Source organism: Prionailurus viverrinus, chromosome D4 (assembly GCF_022837055.1).
Source record: "Prionailurus viverrinus isolate Anna chromosome D4, UM_Priviv_1.0, whole genome shotgun sequence".
In the NCBI taxonomy this organism is placed as follows: domain Eukaryota; kingdom Metazoa; phylum Chordata; class Mammalia; order Carnivora; family Felidae; genus Prionailurus; species Prionailurus viverrinus.
The window spans coordinates 15,552,827-15,574,953 of record NC_062573.1 but is presented as its reverse complement, the minus strand read 5'-3'; the positions used below and the strand labels follow the sequence as shown (position 1 = coordinate 15,574,953).

At 44.7% G+C, this 22,127-nt stretch overlaps 1 protein-coding gene across 10 annotated transcripts in view; it reads right to left on the bottom strand.

Annotated features, from left to right (window-relative positions):
- Positions 1-22,127, bottom strand: part of SUSD1 (sushi domain containing 1) — a 276,094-nt gene that overhangs the window by 63,093 nt on the left and 190,874 nt on the right. Inside the window, exon 16 of one of the 10 annotated variants that reach the window (XR_007146102.1) lies at positions 5,216-5,483. The exons of 8 other annotated variants lie outside the window; for them this stretch is intronic. Coding sequence is in view for 1 of the 2 variants with exons in the window: in XM_047829146.1 (XP_047685102.1) it covers positions 12,951-12,958 (8 nt within the window). In the remaining variant the exon portion in view is untranslated. Of the gene's footprint in view, positions 1-5,215; positions 5,484-12,935; positions 12,959-22,127 lie in introns of those variants that run through there. One more of the 10 variants, XM_047829146.1, reaches the window with a different exon arrangement.

Below are 22,127 nucleotides of genomic sequence, written 5' to 3'. Positions count from 1 at the left end.
AATAAACTTAAAAAACAAAACAAAACCTCCTGCTGTCCAGGGCCCTGCCCTGTCCATTTAAGTCATCATCTCTGGAATGGGGCCCAGACATCAGCATTTTTCAAAGACTTCCCCCAGATGATTCTAGCGTGCAGTCAGGATAAATAACTCCTGCTTTACAGGACATTATTTTACCAAAATGATATATTAAAGGTTAATTTCCTAGGAACAAATTTCACATCAGTTGTTTATTAAGAGATTTTGCTCGCTATTCCTGCATTCCTCCCCTTAGGGGATCCTAGTTGGCAGGTACACTTTGCATTTAGATTTTTCCCTGGGGAATGTTAATTGCTTCAGCTATCATAACAGAATGGAATTTTTACTTTTCCCTGGTGTCACAGAAGAATCTGTACAGCGCACCTGAACTCTGACCTTCTACGTCTATTTGGATGGTACCCCCAAACCCAGCAAAGGAAGTGGTCCCATTTAATTGCCAGACGTCCCATTTAATTGCGGGACTGAGTCAGTTAAGAGCAGCACCAAGAAATCACCAGACCGTCCCACAGAGCCTGAGATAGTGAGGAAACCAAAAGTCTTTCTAAAGTCAAAAAGTTCTGCCTTTATTTCCAGATCTTCTTCCTGGTTTCCAAGCAGCCAGCCACCTGCTCTCAGCTTTCACCAAGAACTAAACAATTTAAGGAAGGAAGAAGATTGTTCTAGGCCAGAAAGGTTCTGGGAAACTTTAAGTAACCTTGCCTGTGGAGAGGACATTTCTTGGCCTCTTTCCCTCGTCAGGCCTGAACATCTTCTGGGTCGGGGAGAAGAAAACCCTTTATCTTTTCCTAGTCGGGATCTTTTTCTAGGCCTAACTGCCTGAGCTCCTGCTGAAAGACCTGTTAACAACTGCTTTGCGGGGAGAGAAGCAGCTTAACAGTAGACCACTAAAGATAAGATTGAGCAGGAGCAGCTGCTAGATTCACTCATTTACGTATCCACGTATCCACAGTGCCGGCGGTGCAGGTCTGTATTAAACCCACAGAAATGTGTCACTGAGACAGAAATCACAAACCATCTCCGGTCTTTCTGGAAACCCATGAAAAGTGCCCTTGGGAGGGGAGGGCGAGTCGCAAATGGGAATGGTTTGATGGATGGTTGTTTTATTTTTTTTAATTTTTTTAATGTTTATTCATTTTTTCGATAGAGCGAGCAGGGGCGGGGCAGGCAGACACACACACACACACACACACACACACACACACATACACACACATACACACACACACACACACACACACACACACGCGCGTGCAGAATCAGAAGCGGGCTCCAGGCTCTGAGCTGTCAGCACAGAGCCCAACTCGGGGCTCGAACTCACTAACCGTGAGATCATTGCCTGAGCCGAAGTTGGCAGCTTAACCGACTGAGCCACCCAGGTGCCCCTGATTGATGGCTTTAAGGAATTCTTTGACTGCTCTATGTGAACACACTGTTTGCTTTCAGTGCCCATCACAGACTTCTGGTCTCCACATGAAATTGGAGGAACTGCTAGAAAACCAATACTGTGCAGACTAAGCACTACACATAAAAGGAGAGTTGGCACAGGAAACACACAAAGAAAAATTAAGAAGGCTCCTCAAGGTCCCAGCCAGGTGGAGGCTCCCTGCTGCAGCCAGGTCACCCCAGGGGCAGTGTCCTCACCTTCCGTGTTAGCCAGAGTGCTTCCTCAGACTGCCCACAGCCCAACGCTTTCCAGCAAATCCCTTTGCTTTTATGTCACACACCTGCCTTTAGAGATTTTCTGGGCCTCAAGAGAGATATTTATTAAGAAGTAGAAAGGGCATGAGTCAGGAAATGAGAAGAAGCCCAGAGCTTTTAGATCATGTGACTGAGGACGCTACTTTTCCCTTCTCTGAACTTCATTGCCATATTTTAAAAGACTGGGGGACTAGATTTCTTTCCCCTCCCATCTGTGAACATTTACCGTACCCAATACCTTCTTCATCATGGCAACCAGATTGCAATTGCTTCTTCTGTCTCCCCAACTAGACTGAGAGCTGAGTATGAGAGGGGCCATATCTGTCTGATTTATTCTTGTGTCCCCAGCACAGGGACATGCACACAGGCAATCAAAAAATGTATCTGTTGAATGAAAGAAAGGAAGGAAGGAAACAGGATAAGACGTCTCACTAGGCCACTGGACACCTATTTGCATAAAGGCTGCTAGGAGCCCTAAAAATTGCTACAAACCAGGAAGGAAGTAAACTGCTTCTCTCCAATCCCTATGAAAGGGAAAATAAATGGGGTCAGAGGCAAAAACAAGATGTGGCCTAAATCTCTCACAGAAGCCTCTGTAAACGTGAAAAAGCAAAGCTACCTGTGGGGGCCATGAGTTCACGAACACCCCAGGCTGGTCCTCCTGAGGAGGGGCAGGGGTTGGCAGAACAGAGAGCGGAAGGGTTTTCTTCCAAGGGATCAGAGAGGCCTGAGGCCTTGCAAGAGCTAGCAGATGAGACTTTGTTAGGGCTTTGCCATTTATACACATTTTCTTAATCTCGAAGGAACTGTCCAGAATAGGGAGGGCACGCAGGGGCCGGAGAAGAATAGGAATATCAGTATGGTGCCAGGCCTCGGAGGAACTGACTGGAAGGGCCCCACAGCCCGCAGTCCCAGAATTCTCCTCCAACCTGGAGTGATTTGGGGGAGACTCTGGTGCATCCCCTTAACACACATGGCCCCAGAAGAGGAGGGAGAGGGGACACTGGTAGACTTGGGATCTCAAGGAGTCTCAGCATAATCTGGCAAACACCTCTGAGTATAAACTGGGTTTTAATTTTCCAAAAAAAAAAAAAAAAAGGAAAATTGAGAAATATTTATCATTAGATTGTTTTTGCAGTAACCCTGACCTTGTGCTCAAATCATGGAATCACAGAATCAGCGGCTCAGAGGCCAGTCCCAACTTTTACAGAAAGTATCCCCAACAGGAAAGTCAACAGCAGCTACCATTTTATTCCACTTCTTTTCTGCCCACAGGGCCAGGACTATGGGGAGGTAAATAAGGCACTCGCTTTGGTGCAAAATTTAAGGGGTGTCCCAAAACACAGTCGTCACAATAAACGTGTAACTGCATTGATGCAAAAAAGTCCATGATGAACAAAAGAGCAAACTTTTAGAGAAAGACAAATACCATATGATTTCACTCATAGGTGGAATTTAAGAAACTAAGCATATAAATAAAGAGAAAAGAGATGAAGAAAAAACCAGACTCTTAAATACAGAGAACTGTTACTAGAGGGAAGATACACTTATCATGATGAGCACTGGGTAATGTAGAGAATGGCTGAATCACTATATCATACACCTGAAACTAATATAACACTGTGTTAGTTATACTTCAATAAAACAACCAAAACAAAACCAAAATATTTTAAATAACAAAGGGTTTTGGGGTGCATGGATAGCTAAGTCAGTTACGTGTCCAACTTCGGCTCAGGTCATGATCTTGGGTCCATGAGTTCGAGCCCTGCGTTGGGCTCTGTGCTGACAGCTCAGAGCCTGAAGCCTGCTTCAGATTCTGTTTCCCTCGCTCTCTGCCCCTCCCCAACTCACACTCTGTCTCTGTCTCTCCCAAAAATGAATAAATATCAAAAAAATTAAAATAAATAACCGTGGGCTCTGATCCTATACTTGCTCGACCCTGAGAGTGAACATTGTGTTCACCTTACCCTAGCCATGGCTCCAACCAAACTCATTCTCATTTTAGGGCTTTGTACTTGCTGTTCTCTGTCTGGAATGTTCCTCCCAAATCCTTGCATAGTTGGCTTCTTCTCATTATTTAGGATTTTGCTCTAGTGTCGTCTTCTCAGAAAGGCCCTCTCTTCTCTGACTTTGCTACAAAATCACCCACCCTATCCCCATCACGCTATTCCATTACTGTTTTACTTTTTCCAAAACACTCATCACTATGAAATTATGATAGTTGTTTCCACATTTGCTGATGTCTCTTCAATGCCTGATACATAGTACATTCCCCCAAAATATTAGTTGAATGAATAAAGTACATGAATGGAGCACTTGTCTATGAGGCATTATGCTAAGTGCTTTACATGCTTGATTTCAACCACTGTTGTACAGAGGAGTAACCCGGAACTCTGAGGGGTTAAGAGAAAATTCACTTCATGTGACATAAGGTCACACAGCTAGTGAGTGAATGGAGGCTAAAATCATCCAGGTCCTATTTCATCGCCTCTACTGCTACCACCCATGCTTTGGGTTCCTTATTGCCCTCTTCCAAGGAAAGATTTAACTCTTTTATTCCCAAAGTCACCCTTGGCTTCTCCACTGAGCCATTGTTGTGAAAACAGTAAGATATCAACCCTTTCTTGATTAAAAGCATAGCCAACAGTGGGTTTGCACGTCCAGGAAAGGCTCTGGTAGGACATGTTTATGGAGAGGGCTATTGTTACCAGCCCGGCTGAGGCTGGGGCTGCCTCCTTTGTACAAGTCCTACCTGTTATCATGTAGAGTGTACCCAAATCCATCTTCCTTTGAGGCTATGAACTGTCCAACTGTCCAACCAGGTTCGATGAGAAAGTAGCAGCTTGGGGAAACAGATCCTATCTGTGCTTGAGCTAATTTCCTCTTTGGCCTTGTATTAAAATGTGCTGTGCTCTGGCTTCCTCAAGGCCTGTGTGTGTGTGTGTGTGTGTGTGTGTGTGTGTGTGTGTAAACAAGGTTAGATACCATAAAATTCACTAGTAACTTTACTAAGTTGTGTAACTAGAACCACAACCCAGTGTTAAACATTCCTCTCACCCACTAAAGTCTCTCATCCCCATTTACAGTTAATCCTCATTCCCTTTTTTAAAAAATGTTTATTTATTTATTTTGGGGGGGAGGCAGAGAGAGAGAGAGGGAGAAAGAGAATCCCAAGTAGGCTCCAAGCTAGCAGAGCCCAACGCAGGGCTCGATCTCATGAACCGTGAGATCGTGACCTGAGCCCAAATCAATAGTCGGATGCCCAACGGACTGAGACACCCCCAGTTAATCCCCATTTCTACCCCCAACCCACGGCAACCGCTAATCTACTTTCTGTCTGTCTGGATTGGCCCTTCTGGCCATTTTACATGGATGGAATCTTCCATATGTGACATTTTGTGGCTGGCTTCTTTCAGTTAGCATAATTTTTTTGAGGTTCATCCATGTTGTAGCATGTATATATTTTGTTCCTTTTACTTACTGAATAGTATTCCAGACGTGTGCTTTGAATGGGACTGAATGAGCAGCTCAGGCCAATGGCTCCTTCTTCTAGGCCTCTTTCCCGGAGAAGACGTCAACAGGCCTACCCACAGGGCCTCCCCGCCTCTGAGTAACGTTTGTCCAACTCTGTCTTCATGGGAGGGCAAACCTGACCACCTCACCTCGCATTTGGCAACAGTTTGCTTTTCGCATCTTCAACGCAATGTCCTCTGGTGGTCCTGGTTCTCCTTTATTAGAATGAAAGCTCTCTGCAGGGAGAAATCAGGTCCTCAGCTGCTTCTACATTGTCTCAGTCTTCCAAGAACAGTGCTGGGCAAAAAGCAAGTGCCTGATAGATACGTGTGAGGAATGCTTGTGTGCAGGGCAAGGTTTCAGCAGGGATTGTGGGTAATCCCCAGGTTCTTTCCATCCCTTCGGCCCTGGATGCTGTGCTCGGTGTGTGCTTTAGCACCTCAACACTGAGTGAGTCCCGTGAGACACACAGCAATGACTTGCCTGCGTTAGCTCTCCTGAGGCCATTGGCCCAAATGTCCCTCCAGTCAATTCTACAGAATATACTGGAAAGAGCAAAAGTTCTGGCTCGGAGTTTGACCTCAGGAAAGGTTTCTCCTCTGGAAAACAGGAAAAGTATCTGCCCCACAGACTGGGAGGATTAAATGAGATAAGGTATCAATAATATAGTCAGGCTCAGAACACAGTGGTGGCCTTCCCCTTAATGCTTTCATCTTCTCCCTCCCCACCACTTCTGTGTCTTTTTTTTTTAATGTTTATTTATTTATTTTGAGACAGAGAGAGAGAGAGAGAGAGAGAGAGAGAGAGAGAACAGGGGAGGGACAGAGAGAGAATCCCAAGCAGACTCTGCACTGTCAGCGCAGAGCCCAGTGCAGGGCTCGATCCCACGAACTGTGAGATCATGACCCGAGCCAAAATCAAGAGTTGGACACCTAACCAACTGAGCCACCCAGGGGCCCCTCTGTGTCTTTTCTTACCCCTCCCCTCCCACCTCTCCCAAAGTCAGTAGTTCATGCAAATTCAAAGCCACTTTAGAGTTTGGTAAACACGGTATCCTAAAGGTATTACTATCTCTGTGGAAGGATGTAACATGGTTGGGGAAGGAGTTCTAAGGACTCTGATTCAGTTTTGATATCGCTGAGATGTTGCAAGGCAGAGTGGCAAAGGGACAGCTTTCAGATGTGTTTCATTTGATTTCTATAATAGAAGTTCCAGAGAGGTATTGTCAACATTGAACAATTCAGAGTTTTCATATTATAATCTGGATTTCTGTCTTCTATTAAAAACAAAAAACAAAAAACAAAAAAACACCCCAGAAGATCTGGCCATTGGGTTTCGTGTTTTGGAGGGCAAGAACCTTCCAAATGGCCTCAGTCCCATGGGTTTTCTCTTGCTCTGAAGACTAGGGTCTTCTTCACCTACACTCCATTACATTTCTTGCCTGGCCCCTGAGACTTGAATCTGTGCCCCTTTAAAAACTGATGCCCAGGGGCACCTGGGTGGCTCAGTTGGTTAAGCATCCAACTCTTGATTTCAGCTCAGGTCATGACCCCAGGGTCATAGGATCAGGCCCCACGTAGGACTCTCTCTGAGCGTGAAGTCTGTTTGAGATTCTCTCTCCCTCTCCCTCTGCCCCTCTCCCCCGCTCATCCTCACTCTCTCTCTCCAAAAAAATAAAAGGTGATGCCCAAAGAGAATCATTCCTGGGACTTACAAAGGCTTCGCAATGCTAACTGTCCCCCTGGGGGTAAGGGGACTGTTATTCTGCCTTTAGTTTATGTTATTTTTTAATGTTTATTTATTTCTGAGAGAGAGAGAGAGAGAGAGAATGCAAGCGGGGGGGGGGGGGGGTGGGCAGAGAGAGAGGGAGACACAGGATCTGAGGCAGACTCCAGGCTCTAAGCTGTCAGCACAGAGCCCAACGCAGGTCTCGAACCCATGAACTGTGAGATCATGACCTGAGCCGAAGTCATACGCTTAACCAACTGAGCCACCCAGGCATCCCTGCCTTTATTTTATCTTAATATCCACTGCAAAATATAGATAATAGTAAGAGCTTGAAGTGGGGAGTGCTGGGTGGTGGAGAGTTGGTGCTCAGCTTGGTCTTAATTTTTGGCTAGGGTCTAGGAAGGGAAGGTTTGGTGAATTCCTTTCTATGCCTGAGAGCAGATGTCCTGCCCAGTCCCTTACCTCTTCACATGAGACTGTATATGTAAACTGCTTAGCCTGGTGGCTGGTGCAGACACAGTAAGCACTCCATACACACTTGATGGCAAGTATTATGATTGCTAAGGTCGTTACCATGATTAACCCCCTGCTTTCCTGCTGCTCAGCCAGCTCCCAGCACGATGGGCTCCTAATACCCTTGCCTTTTAACAGCCACCTCCACTGCTTTCTGTCTCCTGACCTCTTCCAAATGCATGGACTCACTTTGCAGCCCCGCACCCACCCCTTAGACCTACCCATGGCACTACCCCTGTGGCCCTGACTTCTGGCTTTCCTCCACGAGGACTAGCAGATTCATCCCTGGTTACCCTGCTTCTAGCTGCTCCGGGTCAACAGCTCAGGGTGTCTGGTCCTGCCTCTGGCCTAAAATGCAGGCTTTTTGAGGCAGTGCCTCCCGGTGAGCTCCTTAATGAAATCTAGATATCAGAGGACACAAACGCATAGGCTCCTGTGACTCTCAGGGGAACGAGGACCTCCAGGACAGCAGCAACATGTCTGTGCCTGACATGTCCACTACTGTATCCCCAATGCTAGACCAGTCCCTGGTACATAGCAGGTGCTCAGTCAATGCTTGCAGAATGGATAAATGAATTAATGGACAAATGAATGAAGGAGTGAATATGGATGAGAGACCTGTGTGGTAAAAACAGTAAAAACTTGTAATTCTCCTAGATGTGCTGATTTCATGATGCCACTTATTTCTCTTCCATGAGTCAGGATAAAATCATTAAAGGGAAGATAGTCTATGTGAGAGCCTTCTAGGGGAAGAAGCAGGGAATGTTCCCTCTACACTGCAGTCAAGCCCTGAGCATGGCATGGGGTCAGTGGTGGTGACCTCTGAAGAAGCTAGGAGGGAAGGGGGAGAGAGAGAGGAGAGTGCCTGCAGCATAGGAAGGACCAGGGAGCTTGGGAGCCAGCTGGGGATTGAGAAGCCCCCAAAGGCTGAGTAGGAGAGAGGCCTGCTTGGATTTTCCTCCTGTGGGCACCACTGGTAAAATTTCTGCTCTGCAAACCCTACCCCTGATTTGGTACTGACCTTAGAGGCAAGGCCCTCACCCAGTTATCAAAAGGCAGTCACCTCATAAATGCAGCTGCTTTTTCGTGTTGCTGATATAAAACCAACAGCACCACCACCCACCCCATTCTGCTTCTCTGTTCTGTTTCTTTTGCTGCCTGTTTCCTATGCTGGGCGGAGAGCCAAAGCAGCTCAGGGTTACCAAACCCCAAACCCATGAAACCACTTCCCTTCCCTCAGAACGGTCCCAGCATTGTAAGCCCAGATGTGGATCCTTCACTTTTTCCTCCCCCGCCCCAACCTGTCCATTTGTCCCCAGAGATGAGTTATGAACCCCTTGGAGCAGTGGGAACCAAGAAGAAAGAACCAGGCCCCAAGCACTGGACAGCAGATTACTACTTCTCTTTCTTCTGGCCATGTGTCTTCACTCTTTGGGCAAAAGTTAATTTTGGCCAGCCTCTATCAAACTCCCGGAGGCTGATTTTCTTTCACCACGATTTCTCTGGAAATTTGAGTTTTTCTATTTCTGGTGCACAGCAAACCTTCTGGTGCCCAGAAGGCTGGGAGGGGGGGGCAGAGTCTAAACACTTTTAGGCCTCTGGGATCCTGCTCCTTCTGTATCCCTGCCTATCCTGGGGCACCATTCCCTACCGCCATGATGAGGTTAGAATTGGGGGACCCCAGGGAAGGTCCTTTACCATCATATGCACCACTGCACTACCTTAGAACTCTTTCTTCATGGGGCACCTGGGTGGCTCAGTCAGTGGACCATGCAACTCTGGACCTCTGAGTCATGAGTTCAAGCCCCATGTTGGGCATGGACCCTACTTAAAATTAAAAAAAAAAAAAAGAAGAAAAAAAAAAACGAACTCTTCCCTCTCATTTGTTACTCAGGATCCAGAGCAACACATGTTCTGCCATACCCACCTCCTTTTGGAGGTAATAATTATAGCTAAAATTTATTAAGCATTTATTTTGTTTGCCCAGGCATTATCCCACTTTAATTATCTCATTTGATGCTCATAACAACTCTATAAGGCATGTGATATTATTTCCTTCATTCTTCAAGTGAAAAAAAAAGGCTTAGAGAGATGAGATAATTTACCCAAACTCACCACCTGGTGAGCTGTAGTGCTGGAAATCTGAACCCAGGAAGCGAGACTCCAAAGTCTTATGTCTTGCCACCATTTCCATATTCTCTGATAGGGCTGAGAAGTCAAGGGAGGAGGTTCGTACAAGGGTTTCCTTTGGGGGCTGTTAGTAAGCAACCTCTAGGGATGGAGAGAAACATCTGTGAGGAACTAAGGAACATTCCCCAGTTCCCAGATGGTGGGGAATATGTTTATGCCAGCTAAAATCTGACACCTCTTCATGCCCTCAGAATCACCCCAGCCTTCAAGTCAGAAAGAAAGCCCCTCTCACTGGATTCTCAACTGAGCCAGACCAGCTCCCAGGGGCTCAGGGTCTTGTGGAGCTAACAAACTCCTCCCCTTCACCTCTGTGTTCCCTGCCCACCCCTTCTTCCTCTGGAAAGGCCCCCTCCTGGGCCTTGTCCAAAAAAGTCCCTGTCGTGAAGGAGACCAACCCTTGAGCTGCAGGCCCAAGGAACAAGTCCTCGCCATCCATCAGTCTCCTGCCCCTGGCCGGCCTGTGTTCATCACTACCTGAGCCACTCTGTCTCCAGGGAAACCACTACGTTACCTGAGATTAACACCACCTGGCCCAACTCCACCCTCCCACTTATGGGCCTGTAGGAAATCTGATTTAACTGTATCTAAAACCAGGAAGTATGTTCCCACTGGGACTACATGTGCTAATTCTCAGAAGCTTTCTTGTGACAGAGGAAGAGGGGGAAATATATTTTAAAACTTATCTTTTTTCATCCTTTGTTCAAACCCTGAGACCTAAACTCTTGTTCCCACCCCATCTCACCCTTAACCTCCGCTCTCTACCTTCTCTGGCCTTTTCGAATAGAAAAACTGCCAGCAAATCTCTCCCTGCGCACACGCACATGTTTATTTTTCCTCATTACAAAAGTGAAATATGTCCTGTGCAGCTGGAGATGCCTTAGGAAGACAGAACTCATGGGCCTTGCTGAGGGACTGGATGGGGAGGGTGAGAGAAAGAGAGGAATCTGTAATGACATTGAGATTTCTGGCCTGAGCATGTGGATACAGAAGGAAGCTTCCAGTAGTGGACTCACAATCCCACTTCCTGCAAAGGGGGTACTTCATCCAAGACAAAATGAAGAAGAAACTTGGGAAGTGTGCCCCACTTTCTGATGTGGAGGGGAGGGCCAGGAAGCAAGGATGGCCGTGGGACGTGGGACCCACGGTGCTTATGTCATCTGTGCCGCTGTGGGTCAACCATGGTCAGAGTGGCTTCTGTGATTAACAGAAGACTCTGGGCCAGCAGAGGAGGCAGGGGCCCCAGGAAGGAGGCCACTCACCGCCGTGCCATGTGCCTTGAGTGGCGGTTGAGCCAAGAAGAAAACACATGGGAAAACTGGCCCCTGGAGTGGCTGTTTCACCAGGAGAAACCACAAAGAGCCAAGCCCCCCCAGGTAGGGCTGCCCTTGGCCCAGCTCTCTGCAGGCTGTTGTGCCGGTTAAGCAACGGGTGGTAAAGTTTTCCTCTTCTTACAGAAATACCTCTAATACAGGAATAATGTTAATGACTAAAATGGCAGACACGAGGAGGTGGCTGGGGAGCTATTCTGGGGCAGCCGGAGTCCTCTAGCAGGGCCTTGCAAATTCGACCACAAAGAGCCCCATTCTGAACACAGACAGTTTTTGGAAGCTGGGGTAGCTGATGTGAGTTTTACTGCATGACACGCAGATGTGAGAAATGTCATATTTCTTTGTTTCTATAAATAAGATCAATTTGCTCAGGGCCTTCACACACTTGGTGAGCCAAATATTTCACCTCGGTCACAATCCGAACGCTCTCTCTCATTTCAGCATCTCCCTACTGCACACCCACACGTATGCACAGAGGATGCTGCAAAAATGCTGAGGTTGTCGGTAAGAGGAAGCAGGGAGGGGGCAAGTTGGTCCAAAAGGTGCCCATCAAGGAAATCCACTGAGAGGGGAGCCATGGCTGTGGAAACAGGGAGATAGCTCAAAGCCACCAGGTGCGAACCAGTTTGATTACTGCAAGGGGTAGAGCAAATGAAGTGGTAAGAAGAGAGCACTGGTCTAGACCCACTGGGCTGCAGAATGCTTTCCCCCAGAGAGAGAGAAAGACCATCAGCGTGGGCTCGCAAAGCTGCAGGCCTGCATCATGGGTTACACAGCAGGGGGAGGAGGCATGACCAGGACAGATTCCCAACAGGCTTGGTGGCCCTAAGAGCACTCCCCCTGTCCTGGGGCTCTGGAAGCAGGCCTCTGGCAAACTGTTCCTTTCTGCTGTGTACTTCCCAAACAATCCTCAATCCAATTGCTCCCGCGTTGCCTCTGATCTCCCCTTCAGACCTTGGCTCTGCATCTGGCTTCAGTTCTCCACTTTACCCCCCACCCCCACCCCATGGACTCTTGGCTCTTCTTGGCTTTCCAAGCTTCCTCAGGAGGGACTCATTTGTGATTCTCTCTTTCCTCACACTGAAGCCACAGGTCCTTCCCACTGACTCCTTTTCTCTGGCTGCTTCAGGAAGCATAGGTGGGAATAAATGGGTGCTACTCCCTCAAAAGCCAAAGTTCAACAGTTACCCTTGTTGCCCCGGGGTGGTCCACGTTTATTCCAGGCCCCAGCTCAGGCTTGACATGATGATTCTGGCTTGCTTCGTCTATCTGTAGCCTGGCTTCACCCTGCCCTTTTCCTGTGCATGGTCTGTTGATTCTTCAACAATTACAAATTCTTCTTACTCAAATGAGGGAGAGAACAGGGGCTATTTCATAGCTGAGTTCCTCAGTCCGGAAATCCTGTTCCCCTTAGGGGAATGATCTTGCCCCTAAGGCTAACAGCTCCCTCTAGTGGCTGTGATGCTACAGCTGAGGGCACTGAGCTATGGCAAACACTGTAGGCACTGTTCAATGTATTCTACTTATATTAGTAACTTAATATTCACATCAATCCACTGAGAGAGGCATTATTATTGTTATCACCATTTTACAGATAAGGAGATGGGCACAGAGAGATTAAGTAACTCTAGCCCAAGATCACACAGCTAGTTTAAGGAACAAAACCAGCCCAGGAAGTCTGTTCCAAAGTTGGTGATTTAAGCTTTGTACCACACCGACTCTCAAAATGAAATACAGTACCCACCCACTCCATTAAAACCCTCAGCACACCTCTGCCCCTCTCACAGAAATTCCTTTTCTAGCAGACATACTACAGGTTTAAAGATGGATAGTGTGAGCCCCTCTTCATTTCACTCTTAGCAGGTAAGGCAAGGATGGTACTTCTTCGACCAGGCAGTCCACTGCTCAAAGGTTCCTCTGGTTCTGGAGCAGCACGATGCATATTCAATGGCCTTATCCAGCATAAAGATAGTCCCCATGTTAAGCTGCAGTTTTAGGCTGGGAATAGACTGGCTCTCTACTTGCTGTGTGGTTATGGTTCTTCAGCCAGGCACAGGAAAGGAATGATTTTTGACCATGGACTCAGTTCTAGAAAGAACTCAGGGACATACTCTCCGAAGAACCTGTCTGCTCCATTTCTCCTGGCTGCCAAACCTCCCTGTGAAGAGAGAGGCGAGCCTACCGTCTCAGCCTGCCACCCCAGGCTAGAAGCCAGCTCCCAGACACACCAAGGGACCACCAGAGAGCTCAGCAGCTGGAAGAGATGTCCAACTGCCAGTCAGGGACCCCAGTCCTCACCTAAGGGGCAATCTTAACCTCCGCACCTTACTCTACCAAGACTTGGTCCTACAGGCTCAGCTCCAATGTGACTCAGCAGTGGGAGGAATACGAAGGGTCTCATGAGATGTTTCCTACTGACCCTCATGTGGGAAACCATGTGGTCCCAGTCATTTGAGGATGGGCCCATGACAGTCTCGTGGGCATCATTCTCCCTTTAGTTTCCCTTTCACTTTTGCTGCCTACATTGCCCGGAACCATGCAAGACCTCTTTCAGCCTAATATTCCCATGGCAGGAGTTCTGGGAAAACACAGAAAACATTTATGAATACCAAACCCAAGCAGGCATGAAGTCAGAGTTCAAAAAGCACAGTCCACAAGCTAAAAGAATTTTTAAAAGGAAGCCAAATCTTTAAGTTGCATCTCTACTGTATTAGAAGGGACTTAATTTATAATTTCCAATGAGGTTATGTGGGATAAAGCCTTTAAAAGTTAAGACTGCCAAAAGGATGGGCTTTGAAGTTTATAAACAAACCTTCTTAAGAATCTTCTCTTCCTTTTTCTATTATGCCACCTGTAAAGTTAACTGCCCAAACCTCCAAGAGCTGTTGATAGCAAATAGCCAAAGGAGGTTTGCCCCTCACCAAAGGAAAAGCCCAGTGTTCTTCATCAGAAGGACAAAGCAGGGACACAGTATTAGAGTAAATACTATTCCTGCTGAGGCCTTAAAATATACATGGGACATCAGACCTTTTCTAACATAGTGGTACCCAGACTGAAGTTCACAGGGTAGCACATTTTGAGCTTTTTGAATCAAATCTAAGACATCATTAAAGTAAATACAGCACTATTTAAAAAAAAAATTTAATGTTTATTTATTTTTGAGAGAGACAGAGACCGAGACAGAGCCTGAGTGGGGGAGGAACAGAGAGAGAGGGAAACACAAGATCTGAAGCAGGCTCCAGGCTCTGAGCTGTCAGCACAGAGCCCAACGTGGGGCTCAAACTCACAAACCATGAGATCATGACCTGAGCCAAAGTCGGAGGCTTAACCAACTGAGCCACGCAGGTGCCCCAATACAGCCCTATTTTATGTACCACTGAGAAAGAAGAAAATGTTATTAAACCAAATGTTCTATTTGTTATAGGACGCAATTCATCTTTAGAGATGTTAAAATGTGAAAACAAATCCATAGAATCAGTGAAACATGACTGATTCAGTATTGTTAGGATGAAATGGGTCACTCCTCACAGAGTGCTTAGGGCAGTGTTTGACACACTGGAAGAGCTCAATAAATGTTTTGGGTTTTTAAAAAAATTTTTAATGTTTATTTTTGAGAGAGAGAGAGAGAGAGAGAGACAGAGACAGAGAGACAGAGCCCGAGTGGGGGAGGGGCAGAGAGAGAGGGAAACACAGAATCTGAAGCAGGCTCCAGGCTCTGAGCTGTCAGAACAGAGCCCGATATGGGGCTCAAACCCATGAACCACAAGATAATGACCTGAGCCAAAGCTGGATGCTCAACTGACTGAGCCACCAAGGCGCCCCCTAATAGGTGTTAATTGTTGAAATACATTGACTGTCCATATATTTGGGATTTAATCCTAAGAAAGGTAAGAGGCTGTATTCAGGGAGAATAATTCACTTTCCATGGCAGAATGGAGAAGTATGGGTTGAATTGGTGAGGTGGACAGTCATGAGGAGGCTGCCAGAAGATACACCAGAAAGATGGGTTGCGTGGGGCTGAGGTGAGCACACTCTGTCCATGCCAGGGAGGAACTGTAAGTCTGGTCACTGTCTAGATCCACCCTAGAGAATGGGAGCCACTGCCTACTGGAACAAAAGTCACAGCAGGGAAATCCTGTGACAAGGTTTAAGAAACCTGTATTATTACTAAAAAAATGAGGGCACGAACTAACACCATGTCAGCTAGGCAAGGGTCCCTCACCATCCAAGAGCAACTGCATTCTTGAGATAACGCAGCATGATGAAGTGGTTATACCACTAGAGAAGGGAAAGTAAGGCCACCTCATGACATCTTTCCGCCCACCACAAAGTTCCGTGTAGTTCACAGAGGGGACCAATACATGACCATGAAGGAAGGGACATCTGGCTCAGGCCTACTTCCTCATTGCCACGAGCTGTGCCCACATTTGACAGTTGCCATTTGGCAGCTGCCGGTAACAAATGACTATGAGGAAAAGGAGCTCCTGGTTCACACAAAACTCACTGCACCTTGTTTCCGGGCCCCAGTTAAGTCCTGTCACCCCTATTTTTGCCTTTCCTTTTCCGTTGCCATTAGACAATATGACCTAAAGATTTTTGCTTTGGAGAATATATGATTGTTGCCTATCTGGCCAAAAGCGGTGTTATTAGTGTTTCATGAGTAAGGGATTCCAATTAAACAAGGCAAATTGGACACACACTTACCTCTCTGCATTGAAAACCCACAAAAATGACAGTAAATGGAATATTTTTTCAAAAGCCATAAACCAACAAAGAGAATTGTAAGGAAATAATAGTAGAGTTAGATGTCAGAACTATTTTTTTTTTAATGGAAAGCAGATAGAAGAGTTAGAAGATAGGAGAAAAGTGGGGAGCCTGTAAGGGAAGGCCAAGAAGGAGCAAGATGATTCCCACTCAGGAAAGGCTTAGGGCTTGGAGACACTATTATCTCTCACAGCAACATAAGCAGCCAGAAGACAATTGAATAATAGCAGCCAAAACTGCTACAAGTATCATTTTCTTAAAGAAAAAAAAGTTGTCTCCTATACACCAACAATGAAGTGACAGAAAGAGAAATCAAGGAATCAATCCCATTTACAGTTGCACAAAAAAACATAAAATACCTAGGAATAAATCTAACCAAAGAGGTGAAAAATCTATACACTGAAGACTAGAGAAAGCTTATGAAAGAAATTGAAGAAGACAGAAAAAAATGGAAAAAGATTCCATGCTCCTGGATAGGAAGAACAAATATTGTTAAAATGTCAATACTACCCAAAGCAGTCTACATATTCAATGCAATCCCTATCAAAGTAACACCAGCATTCTTCACAGAGCTAGAACAAATAATCCTAAAATTTTCATGGAACCGGAAAACACCCCCAATAGCCAAAGCGATCTTCAAAAAGAAAATCAAAGCAGGAGGCGTCACAATCCCAGACTTAAAGCTAGACTACAAAGCTCTAATCACCAAGACAGTATGGTACTGGCACAAGAACAGACACTCAGATCAATGGAACAGAATAGAGAACCCAGAAATGGACCCACAAACGTATGGCCAACTAATCTTTGACAAAGCAGGGAAGAACATCCAATGGAATAAAAACAGTCTCTTCAGCAAATGGTGCTGGGAAAACTGGACAGTGACATGCAGAAGAATGAACCTGGACCACTTTCTTACACCATACACAAAAAGAAACTCAAACTGGATGAAAGACCTCAATGTAGGACAGGAAGTCATCAAAATCCTCGAGGAGAAAGCAGGCAAAAACCTCTTTGATCTTGCCTGCAGGTCTCCGGAGGCAAGGGAAACAAAAGCAAAAATGAACTATTGGGACCTCATCAAAATAAAAAGCTTCTGCACAGCAAAGGAAACAATTAGCAAAACTAAAAGGCAACTGACAGAATGGGAGAAGATATTTGCAAATGACATATCAGATAAAGGGTTAGTATTCAAAATCTAGAATTTTGAAGAACTTACCAATTCAACACCCAAAAAACAAATAATCCAGTGAAGAAATGGGCAAAAGACATGAATAGACACTTCTCCAAAGAAGACATCCAGATGGCCAACCAACACATGAAAAAATGCTCAACATCACTCATCATCAGGGAAATACAAATCAAAACCACAATGAGATACCACCTCACCCCTGTCAGAGTGGCTAATATCAACAACTCAAGGAACAACAGATGTTGGCAAGGATGTGGAAAGAGAGGATCTCTTTTACACTGCTGGTGGGAATGCAAGCTGGTGCAGCCTCTCTGGAAAACAGTATGGAGGTTCCTCAAAAAATTAAAACTAGAACTACCCTATGACCCAGCAATTGCACTGCTAGGCATTTACCCAAGGGTACAGGTGTCCTGTTTCGAAGGGACACATGCACCCCCATGTTTATAGCAGCACTCTCAACAATAGCCAAAGTATGGAAAGAGCCCAAATGTCCCTCAATGGATGAATGGATAAAGAAGATGTGGTGTATACACACACACACACACACACACACACACACACACACACACACAATGGAGTATTACTTGGCAATCAAAAAGAATGAAATCTTGCCATTTGCAACTACGTGGATGGAACTGGAGGGTATTATGCAAAGTGAAATTAGTCAGTCAGAGAAAGACAAAAATCATATGACTTCACTCATATGAGGACTTTAAGAGAGAAAACAGATGAACATAAGGGAAGGGAAACAAAAATAACATAAAAACAGGGAGGGGGACAAAGCATAGGAGACTCATAAATATGGGGAACAAACTGAGGGTTGCTGGAGGGGTTGTAGGAGGGGGGATGGGCTAAATGGGTAAGGGGTATTAAGGAATCTACTCCTGAAATCATTGTTGCACTATATGCTAATTAATTTGCATGTAAATTTTAAAAAATAAAAAATAAAAATAAAAAAATATATAGCACGGGTCCCCAAAATATAATATATTATGGTAAGTACAGAAAAAAAAGATTGTCTTCCTCATCTTAAGGGGGGGGGGAAGCCCATCATTCAATCAACCCACCTTCCTCAAGATATATCTATCTTTTCCTTCTCTCTTTTAAAAAAATATTTATTTGAGAAAAAGAGAAAGAAAGAGAAAGCAAGCAAGCGAGCATTCCTGCACACGAGCAGGGGGGTGGGCAGAAAGAGAGGGAGAGAGAGATTCTCAAGCAGGCTCCACACTGCCAGCACAGAGCCAGATGCAAGGCTTGATCTGACCAATTGTGAGATCATGACCTGAGCTGAGACAGAGAGCTGAAACCAAGAGTCAGATGCTTAATGAACTGAGCCACCCAGGTGCCCCGTTCCTTCTCTTCTATAGTCAAACTGATGTTAAATATTGTCTGCATTCCCTGTCTTCATGTCCTCACTTCCCATCCATTCCTTAATGAACTTCACTCTGCTTTTCTCTCCCATCACTTTGCCTAAAACCCATCCTGCAGTCACTAGTCCAGTGGGCACTTTGGCATCCATATAAGATTTGAGTTCTCTTCAATCTTAAGGTGACTTTATTCATCTTTCTTTCTTTAAAAAAAATTTTTTTTTAATGTTTAGCTATTTTTGACAGAGAGAGAGAGAGAGAGAGAGAGAGAGAGCGCGAGCGAGCGAGCGAGCATGAGCAGGGGAGGGGCAGAGAGAGAGGGACACACAGAATCCAAAACAGGCTCCAGGATCTGAGCTGTCAGCACAGAACCCGACGCAGGGCTCGAACTCACAGACCACGAGATCATGACCTGAGCCAAAGTCAGACACTCAACCGACTGAGCCACCCAGGCGCCCCAAAGACTCATCTTTCTCTCTTTTTTAAGACTCTTTTCTGCCTTTGGTTTCTGAATCTCCACACTCTTCTGAGGTCTGGCCTCTCCTTCAAGACCTTCTTAACAAGCTCTTTCTTTTCCTCTCCCTTAAATGTTGGTTTCCTGGGGATTCTGTATTGTTCTTGTCTTAATCTAGCCACTGTACCAACTACTTCTATACCTACTGGAAACTCCACAAGGTTTCTCATTGATGGATTACACTCAGGTGAATGTATCATCTTCCCAACCATCTTCTAGCTCAGGGAAAGGCACCACCATAAACTTGGCATTCCTATTACATTCTCCCCTCTCCCCTGCTGTTCTTGTCATCCATTGCTGCATAAAAAATTACTCCCAAAGCATAGTGGCTGGAAACAGCCTATTATTTTTAATCATAATTTTATGGGTCAGAATTCAGGAAGGGCTTGGATCAGCAGTTCATCTCCGATCTACGTTCTATCAGCTAGAGCATCTTGGGAGTGGAGGTTCTATTTTCAAGATGTCTTCTTCACTCACATTGTGTGACATCTCAGTACTCCTTGATTGATCATTCTCCAGGGTTTCTCCAATGCCTTGGGCTTCTCACAGCCTATTCTCTGGGTAGTCATATTTCTTTCTTTTTTTTTAATTTTTAATGTTTTATTTATTCTTGAGAGAGAGAAAGACAGAGCATGAGCAAGGGAGGGGCAGAGAGAGAGAGGGACACATACTGAAGCAGACTCCAGGCTCTGAGCTGTCAACACAGCGCCCGATGTGGGGCTCGAACTCACGAGCTGTGAGATCATGACCTGAGCCGAAGTCAGACGCTCAACCGACTGAGCCACCCAGGCACCCCTGGGTAGTCATATTTCTTACCCAGAGGTTCTAAGAGATAGGAAGTGGAAGATACGAGGCTAGTTGGGCACTACACCTGGAAGTGACAATGTTACATCTTCTGCATTCTATTGGTCAGAATAGTCTCAGGGCACACCCAGAGTTAAGAGGGTGGAGAAAGGCTCCATCTCTTGATATGGATGGGAAATATTATTGCAACCATTTTTGGGAGTACAATCTACCATGTTTACCCACACAATCAATTGCTAGATCTTATCTGCTCTGCATTCTAACTGCTTCTCAAATGCATTTACCTCTCTCCCTTACCACTATCATCACCTTATGCAGGCCACCATTTTTTTTGTTTTGGACTCTTGTCTTAGCTTCCTAACTGGCTTCCATGGTACTTCTAGATCTCTTTTATTCTCTGTATGACTGATAGCATGATCTTTTTGAAAGGCAAATTTAATTATGTTTTTTCCTATACTTAAAACTTTTACATAGCTCCCATTGCCTTTAGGAACAATCTAACATAGTATGCAAGTCCATTCATGACCCTACCTCTACTTCTACTTCCACTCTCAACTCAAATGGTGTGATGGATTAATCTATAGCTCTACATATTTAGGAGCATTTAAAAATAGGTTTTTAACTTTACATAAAATTGTTTTCATATTTGTGTTAATGTTTCATCTGTGTCTTTTGGGAAATTTAGTTTTGATTGTGAATTTCTGGTGCCTATAAAATAGCTATCACCTGAAAAGTGCTTAGAGGTGAAGGTACTGTTTCCAAAAATGTTTCACTATGACACCTTTCTATACTCACACTTTCAATCTTGCCTCCTCTGTTATTTTTGGATGTAACTTAAATCACTGGTTATTCATAAAGACTAAAACTTCAATACCTCCAGCACTCTTTGACTGTGTCCATGGCTTCTGATTTTATAACAGTAGCTCTTTATGTATTTTTCTTTTTTTTCAAGTTTATTTATTTATTTTGAGAGAGATGAGAGTGTAAGCAGGGGAGGGGAAGAGAGAGAGGAGTGAGAGAGAATCCCAAGCAGACTCTATGATGTCAGCACAAAGCCCCACATGGGGCTCAAATTCATGAACTGTGACATCATGACCTGAGCCAAAACTAAGAGTGGGTCGCTTAACCAACTGAGTCACCCAGGCGCCCCCTATAATAGTGGCTCTTTTTTGAATAGCTTGTTTTACACAAATAAAATGTATTTATGTGATATTAAGTATAAATAAATAGAACTTTTAAAAATTATTACAAACATCTTTGTCTTTTAATAGGATAATTTTACCCATTTACATTTATTGTCATGACTGATAAATTTGGCCTTTTGTCTTGAATTTTAGGTTTTGCATTTTTTCTTATGCTTCCTTTTTTTCTTTGTTTTCTATCTTCTAATACTTAGCTCAAAGCTTTATGACAGGCCTTTGATAGTGTTTTAGAAAATATGTCAATGTTCCTAATTTCTAATTCTTATCTTTATTTCTTTGCATGGTGAAAAAGTTTTAAAATTTTGACTAGACCACTTTTTTCCCTACTGTTCAATATTGGTTATTGACAACCTAGTATGCAAAAGACACAGATGACACAATGGTAAAGAAAAGGAACAATCTCTTCCCTCACAAAGCTTACAGTTTAACAAAGAAGACCAACCATAACATAAAAAAAGTAAAATAGGGCCAAGTACAGATTTTATATTCAGGTTATTGTCATACATGTTTAACTATACAATCAATTGCAAGAATAATCTTTGGCTTTTCTGGTCCCTTTGGAACTAAGTTTACCTTTATTATATATAGTAGGTGATTTTCAGTGTTGCCATGATTTTCCAATTCTTGGGTCCTTTATTTATCTCCGCTTGGCTACGATATGTCATTCAAATAGCTTGGTAAAGGGATTCTTTTATGGGCTCTCCAAGAGCCAGCTACAAGGCAAAGGGAACTCAATACCATAAAAAATTGACACATTCATGATTTTTCACCATCAGAGGACATGCAGCAAGGTTGTGGGTTAGGAAAAAAAACTTCCTAGCAAAGCTATAGAGACCACTGCTCAGTTTTGAAAGAGATATTTTTCTAAGACTTTAGGAGCTAGAGTAACCACTCTGCATTGCTTATAGGCACAATTACCATCTCAAGATTCACTGCATCCATAATGAGATCTCATAGCTAGCCATGCAAAAGTTGAGGTGTGTTTGGTAGTAGTAGCATGGAGAAGCCTGTCTCAGGAAACCAGAAAGGAACTGAAATGATGTACTCTGATCCCACAGTCTAGATTGAGATGGCACCTGTTTCTTCTTTCATACCAGACATCTGGGACCTGATACAGGATGGTGGGGAAGGGGAAAGACTAGCCACTTGAATAACGACTGCTTTTATGAACAGCTACTTAATCTAGACAGATATAAGCAGGAGGCCAGCTCTGAAACTGTACAGCCCAGAAACTGGGGAAATAAAAATTAATCTGAGAGTCAAGAGAGTGTGTCAAGAGAT